Genomic DNA, 19,819 nt, shown 5'->3' on the forward strand with positions numbered 1-19,819 from the left:
CATAGTTGCTTATTGTTTGCCAAAGGACTCTGAGCGGTTACAGAAGGCCTGGTACTGTATAAAAGACCTTTTGATCCCAATCCTTTCGATCTCAGACCTGCTTGATGCTTCAGGCAGGAGAAGCTTAAGTCCAAAGGCTGAGATCCCAGTCCTAAGCTAAAACACCCTGAATATGAAGATTGGACTATAACCTATGAACTAATTCTGAAAGAACTCTTTGCAACTATAACGCTCGCCATCTCTAATATGAATTCAATCTCAAGAACTGTACTCATGTCTGTATGTGTACTAATCCTTCAACCAATACACACTCTCTTTAATAAATTTTAGTTTAGTTAATGAGAATTGGCTGTAAGCGTTGCATAAGAGAAACTGAAGATTTCCTGGACAGATGTCAGGACATGCTTCTACGGGCACAACGTTCTGAAGATTCAGAGCAGGCTGTGGAGTGGGGACAGGAGGACGGTGAAGAAATTTGGCAGCATGTGACCTCCAGAAGAAGAAAGGGGAGCGTCCATGTACCAGCAACGCAGATACAGGTAAGTAACCGTTTTCATGTTCTCTCCACAGGTACTAATGCGGAGAGTGGACTAGATGATACACCTGAGGGAAGGGAACAGAAGGAGACTCCGCCGATTGGAAGGCATGAGATGCACTGTCCTAGGGTTGGGGGTTCCACGACCACCGCTCCCAAGAGAAGGAGGCGGGTGGTGGTGGTCGGGGACTCTCTCCTCAGGGGGACTGAGTCATCTATCTGCCGCCCCGACCGGGAAAACCGAGAAGTCTGCTGCTTGCCAGGAGCTAGGATTCACAATGTGACGGAGAGACTGCTGAGACTCATCAAGCCCTCGGATCGCTACCCCTTCCTGCTTCTCCACGTGGGCCCCAATGATACTGCCAAGAATGACCTTGAGCGGATCACTGCAGACTACGTGGCTCTGGGAAGAAGGATAAAGGAGTTTGAGGTGCAAGTGGTCTTCTCGTCCATACTCCCCGTGGAAGGAAAAGGCCTGTGTAGAGACTGTCAAATCGTAGAAGTCAACGAATGGCTACGCAGGTGGTGTGGGAGAGAAGGCTTTGAATTGTTTGACCATGGGATGGTGTTCCAAGAAGGAGGAGTGCTAGGCAGAGATGGGCTCCACCTAACGAAGAGAGGGAAGAGCATCTTCGCAAGCAGGCTGGCTAACCTAGAGAGGAGGGCTTTAAACTAGGTTCACCGGGGGAAGGAGACCAAAGCCCTGAGGTAAGTGGGGAAGTGGGCTACCGGGAGGAAGCACGAGCAGGAGCGCGCGAGAGGGCAGGTCTCCGGCCTCATACTGAGAAGGAGGGACGATCAGCGAGTTATCTCAAGTGCCTATACACAAATGCAAGAAGCCTGGGAAACAAGCAGGGAGAACTGGAAGTCCTGGCACAGTCAAGGAATTATGATGTGATTGGAATAACAGAGACTTGGTGGGATAACTCACATGACTGGAGTACTGTCATGGATGGATATAAGCTGTTCAGGAAGGACAGGCAGGGCAGAAAAGGTGGGGGAGTTGCATTGTATGTTAGGGAGCAGTATGACTGCTCAGAGCTCAAGTATGAAACTGCAGAAAAACCTGAGTGTCTCTGGATTAAGTTTAGAAGTGTGAACAACAAGGGTGATGTCGTGGTGGGAGTCTGCTATAGACCACCGGACCAGGGGGATTAGGTGGATGAGGCTTTCTTCTGGCAACTCACAGAAGTTACTAGATCACAGGCCCTGGTTCTCATGGGAGACTTCAATCACCCTGATATCTGCTGGGAGAGCAATACAGCGGTGCACAGACAATCCAGGAAGTTTTTGGAAAGTGTAGGGGACAATTTCCTGGTGCAAGTGCTGGAGGAACCAACTAGGGGCAGAGCTCTTCTTGACCTGCTGCTCACAAACTGGGAAGAATTAGTAGGGGAAGCAAAAGTGGATGGGAACCTGGGAGGCAGTGACCATGAGATGGTCGAGTTCAGGATCCTGACACAGGGAAGAAAGGAGAGCAGCAGAATACGGACCCTGGACTTCAGAAAAGCAGACTTTGAATCCCTCAGGGAACTGATGGGCAGGATCCCCTGGGAGAATAATATGAGGGGGAAAGGAGTCCAGGACAGCTGGCTGTATTTTAAAGAATCCTTATTGAGGTTATAGGAACAAACCATTCCGATGTGTAGAAAGAATAGTAAATATGGCAGGCGACCAGCTTCGCTTAACAGTGAAATCCTTGCTGATCTTAAACACAAAAAAGAAGCTTACAAGAAGCGGAAGATTGGACAAATGACCAGGGAAGAGTAAAAAAATATTGCTCGGGCTTGCAGGAGTGAAATCAGGAAGGCCAAATCACACCTGCAGTTGCAGCTAGCAAGACATGTTAAGAGTAACAAGAAGGGTTTCTTCAGGTATGTTAGCAACAAGAAGCAAGTCTAGGAAAGTGTGGGCCCTTTACTGAATGAGGGAGACAACCTAGTGACAGAGGATGTGGAAAAAGCTAATGTATTCAATGCTTTTTTTGCCTCTGTCTTCACGAACAAGGTCAGCTCCCAGACTACTGCACTGGGCAGCACAGCATGAGGAGGAGGTGACCAGCCCTCTGTGGAGAAAGAAGTGGTTCGGGACTATTTAGAAAAGCTGGACGAGCACAAGTCCATGGGGCCGGATGCGCTGCATCCGAGAGTGCTAAAGGAGTTGGCGGATGTGATTGCAGAGCCATTGGCCATTATCTTTGAAAACTCATGGCGATCCAGGGAAGTCCCGGATGGCTGGAAAAAGGCTAATGTAGTGCCCATCTTTAAAAAAGGGAAGGAGGAGGATCCTGGGAACTACAGGCCAGTCAGCCTCATCTCAGTCCCTGGAAAAATCATGGAGCAGGTCCTCAAGGAATCAATTCTGAAGCACTTAAAGGAGAGGAAAGTGATCAGGAACAGTCAGCATGGATTCACCAAGGGCAAGTCATGCCTGACTAATCTAATTGCCTTCTGTGATGAGATAACTGGCTCTGTGGATGAGGGGAAAGTGGTGGACGTGTTGTTCCTTGACTTTAGCAAAGCTTTTGACACGGTCTCCCACAGTATTCTTGCCAGCAAGTTAAAGAAGTATGGGCTGGATGAATGGACTATAAGGTGGACAGAAAGTTGGCTAGATTGTCGGGCTCAACGGGTAGTGATCAATGGCTCCATGTCTAGATGGCAGCCGGTATCAAGTGGAGTGCCCCAAGGGTCGGTCCTGGGGCCGGTTTTGTTCAATATCTTCATAAACGATCTGGAGGTTGGTGTGGATTGCACCCTCAGCAAGTTTGCAGATGACACTAAACTGGGAGGAGAGGTAGATACGCTGGAGGGTAGCGATAAGATGCAGAGGGACCTAGACAAATTGGAGGATTGGGCCAAAAGAAATCTGATGAGGTTCAACAAGGACAAGTGCAGAGTCCTGCACTTAGGACGGAAGAATCCAATGCACTGCTACAGACTAGGGACCAAATGGCTCGGCAGCAGTTCTGCAGAAAAGGACCTAGGGGTTACAGTGGACGAGAAGCTGGATATGAGTCAACAGTGTGCCCTTGTTGCCAAGAAGGCCTATGGCATTTTGGGCTGTATAAGGAGGGGCATTGCCAGCAGACTGAGGGACGTGATCGTTCCCCTCTATTCGACATTGGTGAGGCCTCATCTGGAGTACTGTGTCCAGTTTTGGGCCCCACACTACAAGAAGGATGTGGAAAAATTGGAAAGAGTCCAGCGGAGGGCAACAAAAATGATTAGGGGACTGGAACACATGACTTATGAGGAGAGTCTGAGGGAACTGGGGATGTTTAGTCTGCGGAAGAGAAGAATGAGGGGGGATTTGATAGCTGCTTTCAACTACCTGAAAGGTGGTTCCAAAGAGGATGGATCTAGACTGTTCTCAGTGGTAGCTGATGACAGAACAAGGAGTATTGGTCTCAAGTTGCAGTGGGGGAGGTTTAGGTTGGATATTAGGAAAAGCTTTTTCACTAGAAGGGTGGTGAAACACTGGAAGGCGTTACCGAGGGAGGTGGTGGAATCTCCATCCTTAGAGGTTTTTAAGACCCAGCTTGACAAAGCCCTGGCTGGGATGATTTAGTTGGGGATTGGTCCTGCTTTGAGCAGGGTGTTGGACTAGATGACCTCCTGAGGTCCCTTCCAACCCTGATATTCTATGATTCTATGATTTGGGTAAGATCTGGAGTATTCATTAACCTGGGAGGTAATGTGTCCGATCCTTTGGGATTGGTAGAACTTTTCTATATGATGAATAAGATTTTCAGTAATCCTCATCATATTTGACTTGGGTGTCTGGGTGGAGCCTAAGGCTGGGTTGCTTTAAGGGAACTGTGTTGCTGGCTTCTGGGTAACCAATGAGGTATTATAGAGCCTGTTTTGTGCTGGCTTGGTAAATCAAAGTATTGGAATCTCCACCAGCTTTGGGGATTGTTTGCCCCATTCTTTGCAGTGCACCCTAAGTAAGTGACCTAATTGAGTGGGGATTGGTCCTGCTTTGAGCAGGGGGTTGGACTAGAGGACCTCCTGAGGTCCCTTCCAACCCTGATATTCTAGGATTCTATGACCTCACTTGGCTCCCCTGAGACCCTGATCACAGCCCCTTTCCACAAATTTAAAGAGACTTCCCATTAACCTAGGGGCTGCTGCAAGGACCTGGGCGCCATGAGATCAGGAGTTCTGCTCTCATCCCGGCCGACTGCTGTACAGTATTTCCAAGCACTTTGAAAAAGACGGCTTTACCGCACTCACAGGTGGAAAGCTTCCCTTAGACCAGGTCTAGAGCCGACAATATTATAATCTGTCTGTTACGCTGCAATGCGCAACCAAATGCAGGTGGGCCACCTTCTGGTCCTTTGGCACACAGTTGGATTGTTGGTATCACAAAGGTACCCTTCAAACCTGGCAGTGACCCATTACCAAGTACAACCCCCTTCTCATAACACAGCCAGGACACAGGAGAAAACCACCTCTCTCCTTTTCTTTCCTTAACCTTTATGGAATTCTTTTAGTCCTGCAAAGAGTTAACCCAATGGAAAGAGTCATTTGGGTCCAAACATGGAAGAGAAGTTCTAGATTTTTAACCTGTCCCAGAAAGAGCAACGGACTAAATAAAGATTTCTGCGTGGGCCAAGTAGAGCACCTTGAATTACAAGCAGAAAATGAGGAAAAGTTCCCCACGTAACGGAGCCTGCCCGGGATGAACACAAATTTAAAGCTCCATAGCAGCAGAAGGGAGATAGATGTTCCATAGTCCTCAACAACTGGGGAGCGTTGTTATGGGGGTCTAAGGAAAGCTTGAGCTGGCAGGGTGATGAACCTAAAAGGGAGGGCCAGTCCAGAGTCTGCAGAGCCTCACTCTAACACCCCCAAGAGAGAGAAGGGGAGGAATGGAGGCTGAGGAGCCAGAACTCCTCATCTCTAACCCTGAGGCGAGAGAGGGAAACACAGAACAGGGACCAAGGAGCTGCTCCTGCTTACACCAGGTCTGAAATTTGGTCCTATGTCTCTCCATGCCTTCTGGTGTTTGACCTGGATATGTCGGACCGGATTTTCAACAGAGCTTCAGCTGCCATTTTGGGCACCCAAGTACGCAGCCGGAGTTTCAAAACAGTTCAGCGGGCGAGTGCTTTTGAAAACTCTGGCTCCAGGTGTGGGTGCTGGGCGTTTGAAAATCTGGCCCCGTATCTGCATGGGTCTGCTAGCTCCTTGGGGCAGAGCCCTTTGTGAGCCACTTCCAGTGCAAGAGAAGCGTTGGCCACGTTGCTGCTGCTGCACATGATCAGACAGTCCAGGCTATGAAATGCAAAGCGGGGACAAGACCGAAACTGCAGGATGAGACTCCGAGCAAGTCATGGGGTCTCTATCAATCGGAGGTGACCTGTGCAGGAGCGGCACAAAAGCAGCCAGATGTTCTCTCCAGGGCACACCAGGAATGGCATTCGTCAGCGTGCCTCATTGCATCTTGCAGCGGCTCCTTTATGGTCAGAGCAACATGACATCAGTTCAATGGAAAGTTTAATTAAGACATGACTAATTTTTATGTAGCTCCTTGGCTTGTGTTTTTTCAAAGGCTGATTCACGGCAAATTTTCAGTGCCTGTTAAGCTTAGTGAGACAGAATCATGGCACCTGGGAACCAATCTGACTGCTAGAAACACTGAATCGCAATCTTTGTTGGCGTTATCTGGCACTGCGTGTTAAGACATTGCAGGCACCAAGTCTGGGGATATTTCTTCCGCTTAACTATAAGTTAACTTAACTTAACTATAACTATTGTCGTCATCTGGATTGATCGTTAGTGGGGGATTACTGACGGATTTTACGTACATTCTGAAGGCGCTTCAACTTCATGCTTTCTCCCACCTATGCCTCCTCCTATAAGGGAGTTCATCACTTCAACCCCATTACACACACACACACACACACACACACACACACACACACACAGAGTCTCGACTCCTTCCATTGCAATCACAGAACATTTACATCATATGGGGTACTGCAACGTGACCAGGGCACGAGATCGCACGATGATATGCCGAGGGTCCCCAAAGCTACGTCAGCCCAGTGACCGTCCTGTATCCAGACAAACCTGAAAATACTAGGGCAAAACCTTCTTGTTGCCACAGCAGCGCCTTACTGGGAGTGACACTGGCCAGTCCCAGGACCCTGCCCCCCCACCCCCATTTGTGGATCCCAGCCAGCTGCTCTCTAAACTCGAACATTCAGCCTTCAGGAGCAGTGACCATTCCCCCATTCCAGCTGGAGGCAGCCCAGGGACTAGCAGCGAAGTTTAGCAATGTGCTGACCTCCGCTGACTCCACAAAAGCAGAGTGTCTCAGAAACTGCCTGTCATAAATATAAAAGGAAGGGTAAACACCTTTAAATCCCTCCTGGCCAGAGGAAAAACCCTTTCACCTGTAAAAGGTTAAGAAGTTAAGACAACCTCGCTGGCGCCTGACCAAAATGACCAATGAGGAGACAAGATACTTTCAAAGATGGGGGGGGGGGGGGAGGAAGGGGGACAAAGGGCTCTGTCTGTCTGTGTGGTTTTTTTTTTTTTTTTGCCAGGACCAGAGCAGGAATGCAGGTCAGAACTCCTGTAAAGAGTTAGTAAGCAATCTAGTTAGATATGCATTAGATTCTGTTTTGTTTAAATGGCTGATAAAATAAGCTGTGCTGAATGGAATGGATATTCCTGTTTGTGTCTTTTTGTAACTTAAGGTTTTGCTTAGAGGGATTCTCTATGTTTTGAATCTGATTACCCTGTAAGGTATTTACCCTCCTGATTTTACAGAGGTGATTCTTTTACTTTTTCTTCAATTAAAATTCTTCTTTTAAGAACCTGATTGCTTTTTTCATTGTTCTTAAGATCCAAGGGTTTGGGTCTGTGGTCACCTATGCAAATTGGTGAGGATTTTTATCAAGCCTTCCCCAGGAAAGGGGGTGTAGAGTTTGGGAGGATTTGGGGGGGGAAAAAGACGTTTCCAAGTGGGCTCTTTCTCTCTTATATTTTTGTTAGACGCTTGGTGGTGGCAGCAATAAAGTCCAGGGACAAAAGGAAAAATAGTTTGTACCTTGGGGAAGTTTTAACCTAAGCTGGTAAGAATAAGCTTAGGGGGTTTTTCATACAGGTCCCCACATCTGTACCCTAGAGTTCAGAGTGGGGAAGGAACCCCGACACTGCCCTTTCAAGAACAACTCTATAGTGTATTTCGCAAAGTAACAGGAGTTAAAAAAGCACAGGCAAAAAATAAACCACACACATTTGATTACGTCGTAAAGGAAGCTGGTGTTGAAGCCATCTGACACAATCTTATCGACAGCAAAAGAGGCCTTTAGAATTATGGCAGGTTAAAGAGACACTGCATGACAAGATTAGAAATCCTGTGAATCTAACCCAGATCACCGCATTAGCATCAGCAAAAAAAATTCAAGACACATGGGTTTTTGCTTTCGATTTAAGTGAAATTTTATTACTGTGGAAGGGTGCTGAGAATTCAGAGCCCTGGAGACTTAAGATCTTCTTTAGCCTCACAGAACAGGTACAACATGGCAGTGAAAGATTCCCATACCCCACCCAGGGTGCCCCATCAAAGTTCCTCAACCCTGACTTGAAGGGACCAACTCTAGGAGCTAAGGATAGTTCAGGCTATAACCCAGTAACCCAGTTCATTCGTCGGCTTCTTTGCCAAGACCTTCCTGCTGTCAATCCAATTCGTTCCAATTGTCAATGTTTTTTTGGTGGGGACTCCTGTCCTCAGGAACAATCTACTTGTTCCACTTAAGGCACAGAGTGGTACCTGTCCATAGCTATTAATTATCTTCTACCACTACTGGCCTGGACCAAATTCAAAGCAGTGACCTACAGGTTAGAAGCGAATGTCTCCACAATTCTCCCCGTGCTGTTTATGATTTTTCCATTCAGCGACTTGTTACATAAGGAAAAGTCTTCCAACACACTGCATCCCTCAGAATCAAAAATAAACCAGCAGTTCCGCACACAAACATCTTGGCCCCGTGCCTTCTTCACGGCTTTTGTTGAACACTGAGCCAACACGTTTCATATGCACAATCTTGGGTTTTAATTTAAAAACGCAAAACTCCCACGCCATTGTGACAAGGGGACAGGCTGCCCATAATTCCTCAGAGCAACGTGTTCTCTGAATAGGGACCAGACACCAAAGAAAGACCAAAGGCTGCCCTTTAGAAAGTGGTGAACTCTTGGTTCTAAAGAGCTGCAGGAACCTCTACTATGAAGAGGGGAACGTCCACCTCAATCCCAGAGGATAGGAGAGAGAGAAATTGGGGTTGGTTTTCTAGTGGTCTTAACAGAGAGCTGCCTAACTATGGCAAGTCTATAAGACACTCCATATCTACAGTGAAGTCCATGGTATTCTGCAATCCAACCTGCAGTAGCTCTCATCTATAAATGCAAAGGTTCAACCCATGCAGATCACAACTCCTAGCATGCAATGATCTGCCTCCATCCACAAGGAAGACTATCCAGATCAAGAAGGACCCTTACATGTTAGGGCCTGTAGTCTCCATATGAAGGACGAGGAGACCTGCAGCATTGTCCCTCTTACGCAAGTGGTCCCATAGCTCCTAGGAAGTTGCCAAGATCCTTCCTCCCCAGCCCCTGAGTTGGGCCAGGTATGTCCTGCTTCTCAAACACAAACAGTGCCCAAAGGGACTGTAAGTATTCCTATGTGTGCGATGTTCCCTAGTGCTGCATTCCAGCCTGAGGCCTGTTTTCAGCGGAGTATATGTTTGGCTGGTGCTTCTTTTTTTATTTTTTTGGATGGTAGATCCTTGGAATCTGGCCAGAACGGACTTAAATCATCAAATAATTCATCCAATTCACACACCATTAGTTTCATTAGCAGCTTCATACTACAGAGGCAGAGTGCTTGAAACAAGACCACACAATGGGTCTCTGTGCTTTGCATTTTTAAGGGGGAACAAATTAGAGATCTTTGTTCCACTGTCACAGGGCTGGGTGGATGCTGGAGTTCCTCTTCTCCCAGAACAAACTCATGTTTGCAGGCCCTGCCATGGGGAGGGCACACAGCCTCAATTTAAGGGGTGGCAAAGGGAGTAAATGAAGGCAGTTCTCTGCTCATCAACCCACCAGGAGGAATCATGCTGCTAACGCTGATTTTCAACATGCGCGGGGCAGCGTGTTTCTCTTTAAGGAACCTCAGCTGGCCCTTGCTGATGGGCAACATTATTATTTGCAAAAGAAACTGCCCAAGAGCTGCTAACCTCTGCTCATAGCAGCTGGGCAGCATACCTTGTATTTTCCCAGATGTGCTAAAAGGAGTGGAAGTGATATTCTAGTTCTCGCCCTCTAGGTTTACAGCTTATGTTTCCCCCTCCTCCACGTGTGCCTTTTGAAACAGGCTTCTTGATAACAGGATAAGCCTTCAAATAACGCACATCGCTAATCTACGCAACCTTGTCTTCTGAAAATGGTTAACCATATCTTCCCCCTCCTCCCGCTTGGGTTTTTGATCTTGTCCTTCTTTAGCAGATAGGCTCTTTGTTGCCACAACCCTCCTACTTCAGGTCTGCACAACGTCCAGCACAAATGGATAAGATTTCACACTCTCAGATTTCCTCTCAACTTTCCTAGACCCGTCAAACTCCAGCCCTGGAAAATAACTTGGTTTTAGTTCTGTTCTCCCCAAGGATGTTAGTTTTGACATGGTGACATGAGCTATAAGGCTATAGGGCAGGGGTGAGCAAACTACGGCCTGCGGACCGGATCCGGCCAGTCAGGGCTTTGGATCCAGCCCACAGGATTGGCAGCCCCATGGCCCAGCAGGGCTCAGGCAGGCTCCCTGCCTGCCCTGGCCCCACGCCAGAAGCAGCCAGCATCACATCCCTGCAGCCCCTGGGGGAAGGGGGAGCAGAAGGCGCCGTGTGCTGCCCTTGGCTGCAGGCACCGCCCCCCGCAGCTCCCATTGGCCGGGAACGGGGAACCACAGCCAATGAGAGCTTTGGGGGAGGTACCCGCAGGCAAGGGCAGCACGCAGAGCCCTCTGTCCCCCCCTCTTCCCCAGGGGCCGCAGGAACATGGTGCCGGCCGCTTCTGGGAGCGGCGTGGGGCCAGGGCAGACAGGGAGCCTGCCTTAGCCCTGCTGCGCACCGCTACCACCCTGGAGCCTGCACCCCGAACCCTTCCTGCACCCCAACCCCCTGCCCTGAGCCCCCTCCTGCACCCCAACCTCCTGCCTTGAGCCCCCTGCCACACTCCGCACCCCTCCTGCACTCCAACCCCCTTCCCTGAATCCCCCGATGCACCCCTCCTGCACTCCGCACCCCAGCCCTACATTCGTGGCCCTGCTTGCAATTTCCCCATACAGATGTGGCCCTCAGGCCAAAAAGTTTGCCCACCCCTGCTCTAGGGTGTTTGGATCTGATGGCGAAGAAACAAGCCACGACAGTGTTAAGATGTAGCTTCTGCTCAGCGTCTCCTCCAATAAAGGGTGACAGGTGCGGCGCATACGTCTCATCCAGCCAAGCGCGATCCAGACTCATGAACAGTTCAAAGGCTTTTCCCGGTGAATCACTGACTGGACTGCAGTTCACACAGCATATAACTGAACCTCATCACTTTAGTGCCTCTCCTTTTTCTTGCCCAGGGGCCCCCACCTGCTGTTCCCAAACTATGAATCTGAAATTCATTCAGGGCCTGACCCCAGTCCATTGACCTCCATGGGCTTCGGATGAGGCCTTAGGTATTCAAACACAACCCACCTCCAGAGTCTCCCTGAACAATGCAAATCAACAGCAGTACCCAATATACACCAGTCCAAACCTGCACCATCATGTAACATTCAATACTGACCGAATAACTAGCCAATTCAAAACAAAAGAGCAGTTTCATACTTGGCTGGGGCTCCAAACAAACAGCTCATCGTACAACTTGGAATGGCACCTCTGGATTCTAACGAGGGCCTTGGCACCCGGGACACCGCATTAGATTAGCATTGCAGTGTGCTCAGATTGGGCTCGAGTCATTAGGGATCATGACAGCATTGCCCCAAGCCTCTACACGTCACACAGGACCATGGATCGTGACTCGGGCAGCTCTGGAATGTTAAGGAATCATTTTAAGCCTTCACTGTGCCATGACAGAGGTTGACATTTCCGAGCCCTGTGATCAGAATTCTAAGATTTTTGTCAAAATGACAAGAGAGACAAGTCTGCGAGATGAATGTAACGGCAGCGAAACCAGACGCATCACAGTGAGAACTCACGTACCCACACTTGCAGGTCTGAGAAGATCACTTGTGCCGACCTAATACAGAGGCTTTCAGGCAAACTTGGGAATGTTCTGAAGTTTCCAATACCCACCAGAGATGATCACGCTTCGCTGATCATTCCTCTTAAAAGAAAAACACTGATCAAACAAGAAAAGGCACTGACGCGTGCAACCATGTCTAAATAAAAGACAGACAGACCATATGTGATGGGCTGGATCACAGAAACCCCTTTGGGACTGCCACCTGATGTGCCTAGACTACCTCTGAGGCCGTTTTCCCTGCCAGCTTGGGACTTCAGTAGAATCATAGAATCACAGGGTTGGAAGGGACCTCAGGAGGTCATCTAGTCCCACCCCCTGCTCAAAGCAGGACCAATCCCCCATAGTTGCCCCAGATCCCTAACGGGCCCCCTCAAGGATTGAACTCACAACCCTGGGTTTAGCAGGCCAATGCTCAAACCACTGAGCTCTCTCTCCCCCCTTGTTTGAGCCAGACATGCTTGCCTGCCGCAAACACAGATCCAAGTCTGAACCACATCCCCCTCAAGCTACAGGCTTAACTGAAAACAGCTTAAGAAGCGCTCCTGTCTCCAGTACTCAGACACCTAGCTACCAATGGGGTCCAAACCCCAAATAAATCCTTTTTACCCCGTATAAAGCTTATACAAGATAAACTCATAAATTGTTCGCCCTCTATAAACACTGATAGAGAGATATGCACAGCTGTTCACCCACCCACCCCCAGTATTAATACTTACTCTGGGTTAATAATTAAGTAAAAAGTGATGCTGCTCAATATAAAAAGTAGGATTTAAGTGGTTCCAAGTAATAACAGACAGAACAAAGTAAATTACCACACAAAATAAAACAAAAGATGCAAGTCTAAGCCTAATACAGTAGAAAACTAAATGCAGGTAAATCTCACCCTCAGAGATGTTCCAATAAGCGTCTTTGACAGACTCGCCTCTTTCTAGTCTGGGCCCAATCCTTTCCCCTGGTACAGTCCTTGTTCCAGCTCAGGTGGTAGCTAGGGGATTTCGCATGACTGCAGCCCCCTTTGTTCTGTTCTACCCCCTTATATAGCTTTTGCACAAGGCAGGAATCCTTTGTCCCCCTCTGGGTTCCCACCCCTCCTTCTAAATGGAAAAGCCCCAGGTTAAAGATGGATTCCAGGTCAGGTGACATGATCCCATGTCACTGTAAGACTTCCTTACCCACTCGTTGCGCACACGTATTCAGGAAGACTTACAAGTAAACAGAGCCATTTACAACCAAATTGTCCTGGTTAATGGGAGACATCAAGGTTCCAAGCCACCATTAATGGCCCACACTTTGCATAATTACAGTAGGACCTCAGAGTTATATTTCATATTTCGAGTTTCAGATACAGGAATGTTGCATTTATACAAATTGAATGACCACACTCAGTAGATTATAAGCTTTGTAATGATAATTTACAAAGAGACCTTTTGCATGAAGCATATTCCAGTTACATTATATTCACACTCATTAGCATATTTTCATAAGATCATATAGAGTGCAATGTCACACGATAAACAATTCAGGTGACGACTGCAAAAACGTGGACACTTGTCCAAACAACTTGGTTTAATTTTAACAGGAACTAAGTGTCCAACTGGGCTTAGAGAGCTTTGAAAATCTCTCCCCCAGTTGTCTTAAAAACTGGGCTATATATATATCCCATGGGCACAAGCTCTCATGCTATTCCCATTACTTCGTGCTTCCAGTCAGCTGGAAGCACTAAGACAAAAGTCTGTGTATTTCAGTACTTCTGCCACAAATTTTGACTATGCTACAGGGACAGACCTAGGGGAACACGGAAGACATTTTAGTGTTAGCTTGTTCCAATGATGGCCCAAGCAGCTGTGGCTCTGATTGGGAGAAGGTTCTGGTGATTTCTTGTTTTATCTGCACTTGTTCACCCAGCCCTCCTTAAATAGCATGCATTTAGTACCCCTTTTTACTGAATTCAGATGAAATCAAAACTACACCACATAGGAATGTATTACAGAAGTTTGTGAAAATAGTGGGGTTTAACTGATCGAGCCATTCAGTCTAGAGAACGTTTGTAAATGGAGTCACTTGACCCTTCTGTGCCTCAGTTTCTCCACTCTATTTCCTGTCCATTCAGGCCCTGATCAGACAAACATTTAAGGACATGCATAACTTCACTCATGCACGTGGCGCCATTGGCTTCAGTGGGACTATTCACATGAACACAAAAACAGCATAGGGTAGACAATGTGTGACTCACCTCTGTCCATTTGCCATTGACGTCTACGAATAAGACACAAAACGGGTCAGATTTGGAGGTCACGTCCCTGTCCAGAAGGTTTTGGCCGCACACGGATAATTCGACTTTGCAAACACAGTACTGGGTCCCGATAGGCCCAGCAGGAGAGGGGCTTAATGTATACGCCATGGACTCCAGTAGGAAAAACTCCAGGCAATCTGCGGGAGACAAGGGAATGTAGGGAAGCGTCAGACATGGCAGAAAAGCAAACAGCGGGCTTATCGTAGCCAACACTACGTCAGCTCAGGCTTCAGCAGCAGAGCTCCCAAAATACCCAGAGTCTGAGCCTTTTACATGAGCTCCATCCTGAAACAGGACTTCCCATCCTGATTATTTTGTCTGTGTCTTCTATTCATGTTTACATCATCAAGGCCCAAGTGACCAGAGAGAAGATTCCTGATATCGGAAGACATTATAACCCAGCAGATTAAAAAATAAAGTCCAAGAGCTCCAAGTTAGAAAATTGAAAAGAGGGTTTTTCTTTTTTGTAACAGTGAGCGTAGTGGGGCGTGGTTTTTCCATCAAGTCTGGAGGCCTTTCTCAAAGAGAGACACTCTTGCTCACCCATGTGTTTCTGGGCTCAGTGTTCACGTGCACGAGGGAAAAAGAATTCCCTCCACTGCAGGAATTATTGGTTGAAATTCTATAGCTTGTGTTATAGACAAGGTCAAACTAAATAATTTGTAGGTCATAAGGCTGAAAGGGACCATTGTGATCATCTAGTCTGACCTCATGTAGGATACTGGCCATAGGGCTTCCCTGAATTAATTCCTGTTTGGACTAGAGCATCGCTTTTAGAAAAACATCCAAGAGTGATTGAAATATTTCCAGTGATGGAGAATCCACCACAACTCCTGGTAAATTATTCCAATGGTTAATTACCCTCGCTGGTAAAAGTGTGCACCTTGTTTCTGTCATTTGTCTAGCTTCAACGTCATCTGAAATAAGAAGCAGAAAGGCGCCAACAACAATCATCATCGAGGGAAGGAAGTGAAAAGAGGAGCAATTCTGGGAAGACCCTAGTGAACAGAAACGAGACTTTCTTGACCACTTCTATTAAGCTCTTGCCACGATGCTGCAGAGCCGCAAAGTGTGTGCTGGCATTTAAAAATAAGTCAATGTGTGTCCAGTACCCAATAGTTAAATTGGAACAGGATGGTTTGGCCACACCCTAGGAAAAAACAAACAAACAAAACAAAACAAACACACAGCAAGTCCGGTATCTGAGTCAGCAGCTACACCCTTTACACAAATCTACAGAGGCTCAGGTCAGGCTCTAACATTTAACCTAATAAGGAAGCCATTCATGGGGGCATATCAACACTGGAGGTAATTTCCAACTGAGACTGCAGGCCTCCCACCACGAGCGGGACAGGAACTGGCAAGGCAGGCCGGCAAACACAGAGCTAGAAAAGCTGCCAGTAGCCTTGTGTATCTGACAATGGAACACCGTCACACCACATTTATACCACCGAAGAGCAACACTGAAAGCCAACAGATGCTATTTCACTACATCGATTTTAAAATCGGACTGAAAGGACTTCAAAGAAAAACGTTCCCCGGCAGCGTCTGTAATTTAGACATTGCCGTCTTGAGCATGAGCACTGGAGAGGGGGAGACATTTTCCAGAGTCTCAGGCCTTGCCCACACTGGAGTGGTGGTGGAGACGGGGCTGTCATACCGCATTAACTCTCCTGCTACAGTTAAAGCGGTGCAGCTTCCGCCAGTGTGGATGCAGTTACATAGGCATAAACGATGCTTTATGTCAGTGTAACTATTCCAGTATGGGAAGGGGAATGAACTATACTGGTACAAGGCATCTTTATACCAGTATAATTGCACCCACGCTAGGGACTGTGCAAACAAACTCTAGCCAAAGCAGTATTGTGTTTAGACTAGTCTTCAGTTATTTAGGAGCCTATGTTACATTTTCAAAAGTGACGTAGGCACTGAAGAACCAAGATTTTAAAAAGTGATGAGAGATTTTGGGTGCCCAATCCCCAGGGCCTGAAAGGAGCCGGATTTTCAGAAAGGGCTGAACCTCCACCCTTTGAAAAACCAGCCTGTATTAAAGTATCTCTTGTTGGGAAGCCAAAAATCTCTACCTAATTATAAAAATCAGGGCTCAAGTCTCATTGAAAGCCAATGGGATTTAGGCCCTCAAGGGCCCAAGTTACTTTTGGAAATGAGACTTAGACCATTTTTAAAAGATTTCTCCTGGCCAACACTTTTTGGAAAATGTTGTTGTTTTTGCTAAAATTTAACAACAACGACCACTATATTCAAAGGTTGATCACAAGAAGATTTAACCAGCTCTGAGAGCCTAGAAGTGAATGATTGAAAAACAGACTAACCAGCGAAACAGATTAGTTTATTCTCATTGTCCAAGCTGAGAGAAATGCAACAAAAAATGAACAGTAAACTAGATTTTAAATATTCTATTTTAATAATCCAAGGAGTAACAATAATATAAGAAAGAAAACCAGTGATGCATCAAAATCTAAACTTAAAAAAAAACAAAAACTGGTTAATACAGAGAATTCTTTCCCAGGTATCTGCCTGGCAGGTCTTGCCCACATGCTCAGGGTCTAACTGATTGTCAAATTTGGGGTTGGGAAGGAATTTTCCTGTGGGTCAGATTGGCAGAGACCCTGTGGGGTTTTCTATCTTCCTATGCAGCGTGGGACACGAGTCACTTGCAGGTTTAAACTAGTGTAAATGGTGAATTTCTCTGTAACTTGAAGTCTTTAAACCATGATTTGAGGACTGCAGTAACTCAGCCAGAGGTTAGGGGTCTATTTCAGGAGTGGGTGAGGTTCTGTGGCCTGCGATGTGCAGGAGGTCAGATGAGATGATCACAATGGTCCCTTCTGACCTTAAAGTCTATGAGTCTAGGAGCTGTAAAATCTGGTTTTTAAAAATTAGAAACATTGAATAGGGTGGTAAACCGCAAACAACTGTACAGATGTTCATGCTTTTAGGAAAGAATTTTTATTGCCAGTGAAAAAGGATGGCCCCTTGGCCCGTCCGACACACAGGGTGGTATAGCTATTTTGGTCAGGGATGTGACTTGTTACCAAAACAGAGATTGAACTGGAACAACCCCTAGCGTGCCTATGGTTATATTAGTATAAAGGTGCTTTATACTGGTGTAGCCGGTGCCCTTTTCCATACAGGAATGAGTTCACCAGGGTAGATAAAACTGCATCCATACTAGGTGGGTCGTATCACTTAAACTCCAGTAGTATGGTTAAAACTGTACAATTTTTGTGCCTGGACAAGGCAATTGAAATTCCTCTGTGTATCCACAGGGCAGGTACAAAGCAGACAGTAGCACCTCTGAGGGTAAAATGAATGGTTCATGCCTCGGGCCCTACCAAACTCGTGGCCATGAAAAATATGTCACAGATCCTGAAATCTGGTGTCCCCCATGAAATCTGGTCTTGTGTACTTTTACCACTCTCGGCTATTATCGGGGGAGGGGGTCACAGTATTGCCACCCTTACTTCGGTGCTGCCCCCTTGTGATCCCCATTTGGGTCGGGACCTCCAGTTTGAGAAATGCAAAGTCTGGGCTTTACATATACTTTGCTGTTTTTAAATACATATTCATGTTTTGTTACAACACTGTGAAATTGAACATTTAAATATCTGAAACCCTGAAATTCAAGCTTTTTAAAATGCTACAACCATGAAATCTATGAAAAAATGGACCAGGAATTCGGTAGGGCCCTATTCATGCCCATTCAGCCTCTCTGTTGAGAATGCCAACACAGCTGCGCATTTGTGTTAAATGTAACATTGGTTTTGGTGACATCGAGACCTGCACACTAAGAAGAACTGGACAGAGAGCCACATTTCACTGCCCATAAGCCTCGAATATCTGTCTACTGATAAGGATGTTGGGTCAGCACTGACCCAGGCTGGGGTTGAACCAGCTACATAGAGCGAGGAAGGCTTCATATGCAATTACTCAACTTCCTGTGTACTGTGATCTTAATGTGGTGGTAGAAATAGAAAGTCTGGGTCTTGCATCATTTCCGGGAAACTCAGGAAGAGCTTTCTGTTGATTTAGGAAGGGCCGTTTTAAGGTCTTTGAAAAGGAAACTCCAGGACGTTGGTGGAACCCAAGTTCCCCACTTTCTACTCCCTCCCCTGCTTTAAGATTAAGGCTTCTGTCCTGGTATAAAAGGGCCGTTGCCTAATTCTAAATTACCAGCCCCTTTTCCATGCCCCACCTTGCAGGACAGAATGGTGGGAAAAATACCCAGAGAAAGAAAGGGGGGCTCAGACCAACAAGAGAAAAGCCTGCATGAGCGAGTGACTATCACTGCAGCTACTGACTGCTAACGTGGGCAACGTTCCTAGGGAGCATTCAGACAGCAGAGGGCTAACAATGGTGAACTGCTTTTGTAACCAGGCCCCTAATTCAAAGATAGACTTGCTGGAACACCCAGCCTCTTCTAGCAGCAAATGCTGGATTCAAGTACCTCTGTGTGCCATTCCTGAGCAACGAGGGGGCCAAATTCTTAGGCAAACCTGCCACTAGACGCTGACACATCTAGAGAGCCTCCCAGCTCTAGTCCTGTGCTCTCCAAACACCCTTGAGAGAAAGGGTTTCTAAACAGCAGGGCTTCCTCGCTCGCCTCTAAAGCCACCTCACCTGGCTGGAGCTGGGCTACTGGCTGGGGCAACGGAAAGCAAACACAGGCTGGTGTTTCATCCGGGATTAGGCGTGGCCAACATTCTAATTTACCGAGGAACGCTTCCCTCCCCTCCGGTGACGTCAGCCCATTAGGCTCAGTTGTAAACCAGTTTAAGCGCCCCAGAGCCACTTACCTCTGATATGGCAACATTTCACATCATGTTAACAAAAGAGCCAAAACTGGCAAGAATCAGGCCAAACGTATTTTTTCCAGGTGGAAGTCCCTGAATGCAATACCCCCGTCTTAAATACACACCGTCAGAGTGGATGGTCCCAGGTCCACTATTAGCTAACCTTCAGGGAGAGCTGGCACTGAGGAGCAACACACCTGATGACGATACTATCTATGTTAATGATCCAACCCAGAAAAGTTCATTCAACCCTAAAACGCCAATTAAAACACACATCTCCTGTCTCCGCTGTTTTGGTTTGAAAGGGAAAGAAGTTTTCCAGCCCTTCCTTTTCAGTGTAGTGCTCCTGACTACCTTTTAAATTAAGCTTCCAGTAGATTTCTGGCACCAGGGTGGAGATAAGATTTAAACTGTGTGTATTTTCCAGGAGTTTGTGGAAAGCGAAAGGGCTTCTGTTTGGCATTTTCAGTGCAGCCTGTATAACCAGCCCTGCATCCAGACATGACTGCTGGGACCGGGTAGGCATAGAAGTCTTTCACACAGCGGCACTCACTGCTGTGCTGGGGAGCGAACAGGATCGCTACCGTCTTTCCCGCTGTAGAGAAATGGGTCCAGGGCAGGAGGAGAATGGAAATCACTTGTGTCAGCTGTCCAGTGATATCTGGGATTAGTCCTGTTTCCTTGGGCTGAGCTCACACACAGTTCTCCCAGGCCATTGCAAAGCTTGCGTCACAGCACAAAGACATTTAGAGCAGAGATGGGCCTGAGCCACAAGTCTGGATCTGAAACCGCTCAAAGTTCAGCATGAATGTTCCGAGCTGGAGTTATGGCACAACCCATTCCAGAGAAAGCGGGGCAGCTTTGAAGAGCGGAT

The 19,819-nt window shown here is 47.2% G+C and overlaps 1 protein-coding gene across 7 annotated transcripts in view; it reads right to left on the minus strand.

Moving 5' to 3' along the window:
- Positions 1-19,819, minus strand: part of CPNE2 (copine 2) — a 153,407-nt gene that overhangs the window by 100,988 nt on the left and 32,600 nt on the right. For all 7 annotated transcript variants that reach the window (XM_007070575.4, XM_043525982.1, XM_037878210.2 and 4 more), the window contains exon 2: positions 14,072-14,268. In XM_007070575.4, coding sequence (XP_007070637.2) covers positions 14,072-14,239 — 168 coding nt within the window. In that variant the 5' untranslated portion in view covers positions 14,240-14,268. The remainder of the gene's footprint in view (positions 1-14,071; positions 14,269-19,819) is intronic.

The sequence above is a fragment of the Chelonia mydas genome, chromosome 12 (assembly GCF_015237465.2).
Source record: "Chelonia mydas isolate rCheMyd1 chromosome 12, rCheMyd1.pri.v2, whole genome shotgun sequence".
NCBI classification, from domain to species: domain Eukaryota; kingdom Metazoa; phylum Chordata; order Testudines; family Cheloniidae; genus Chelonia; species Chelonia mydas.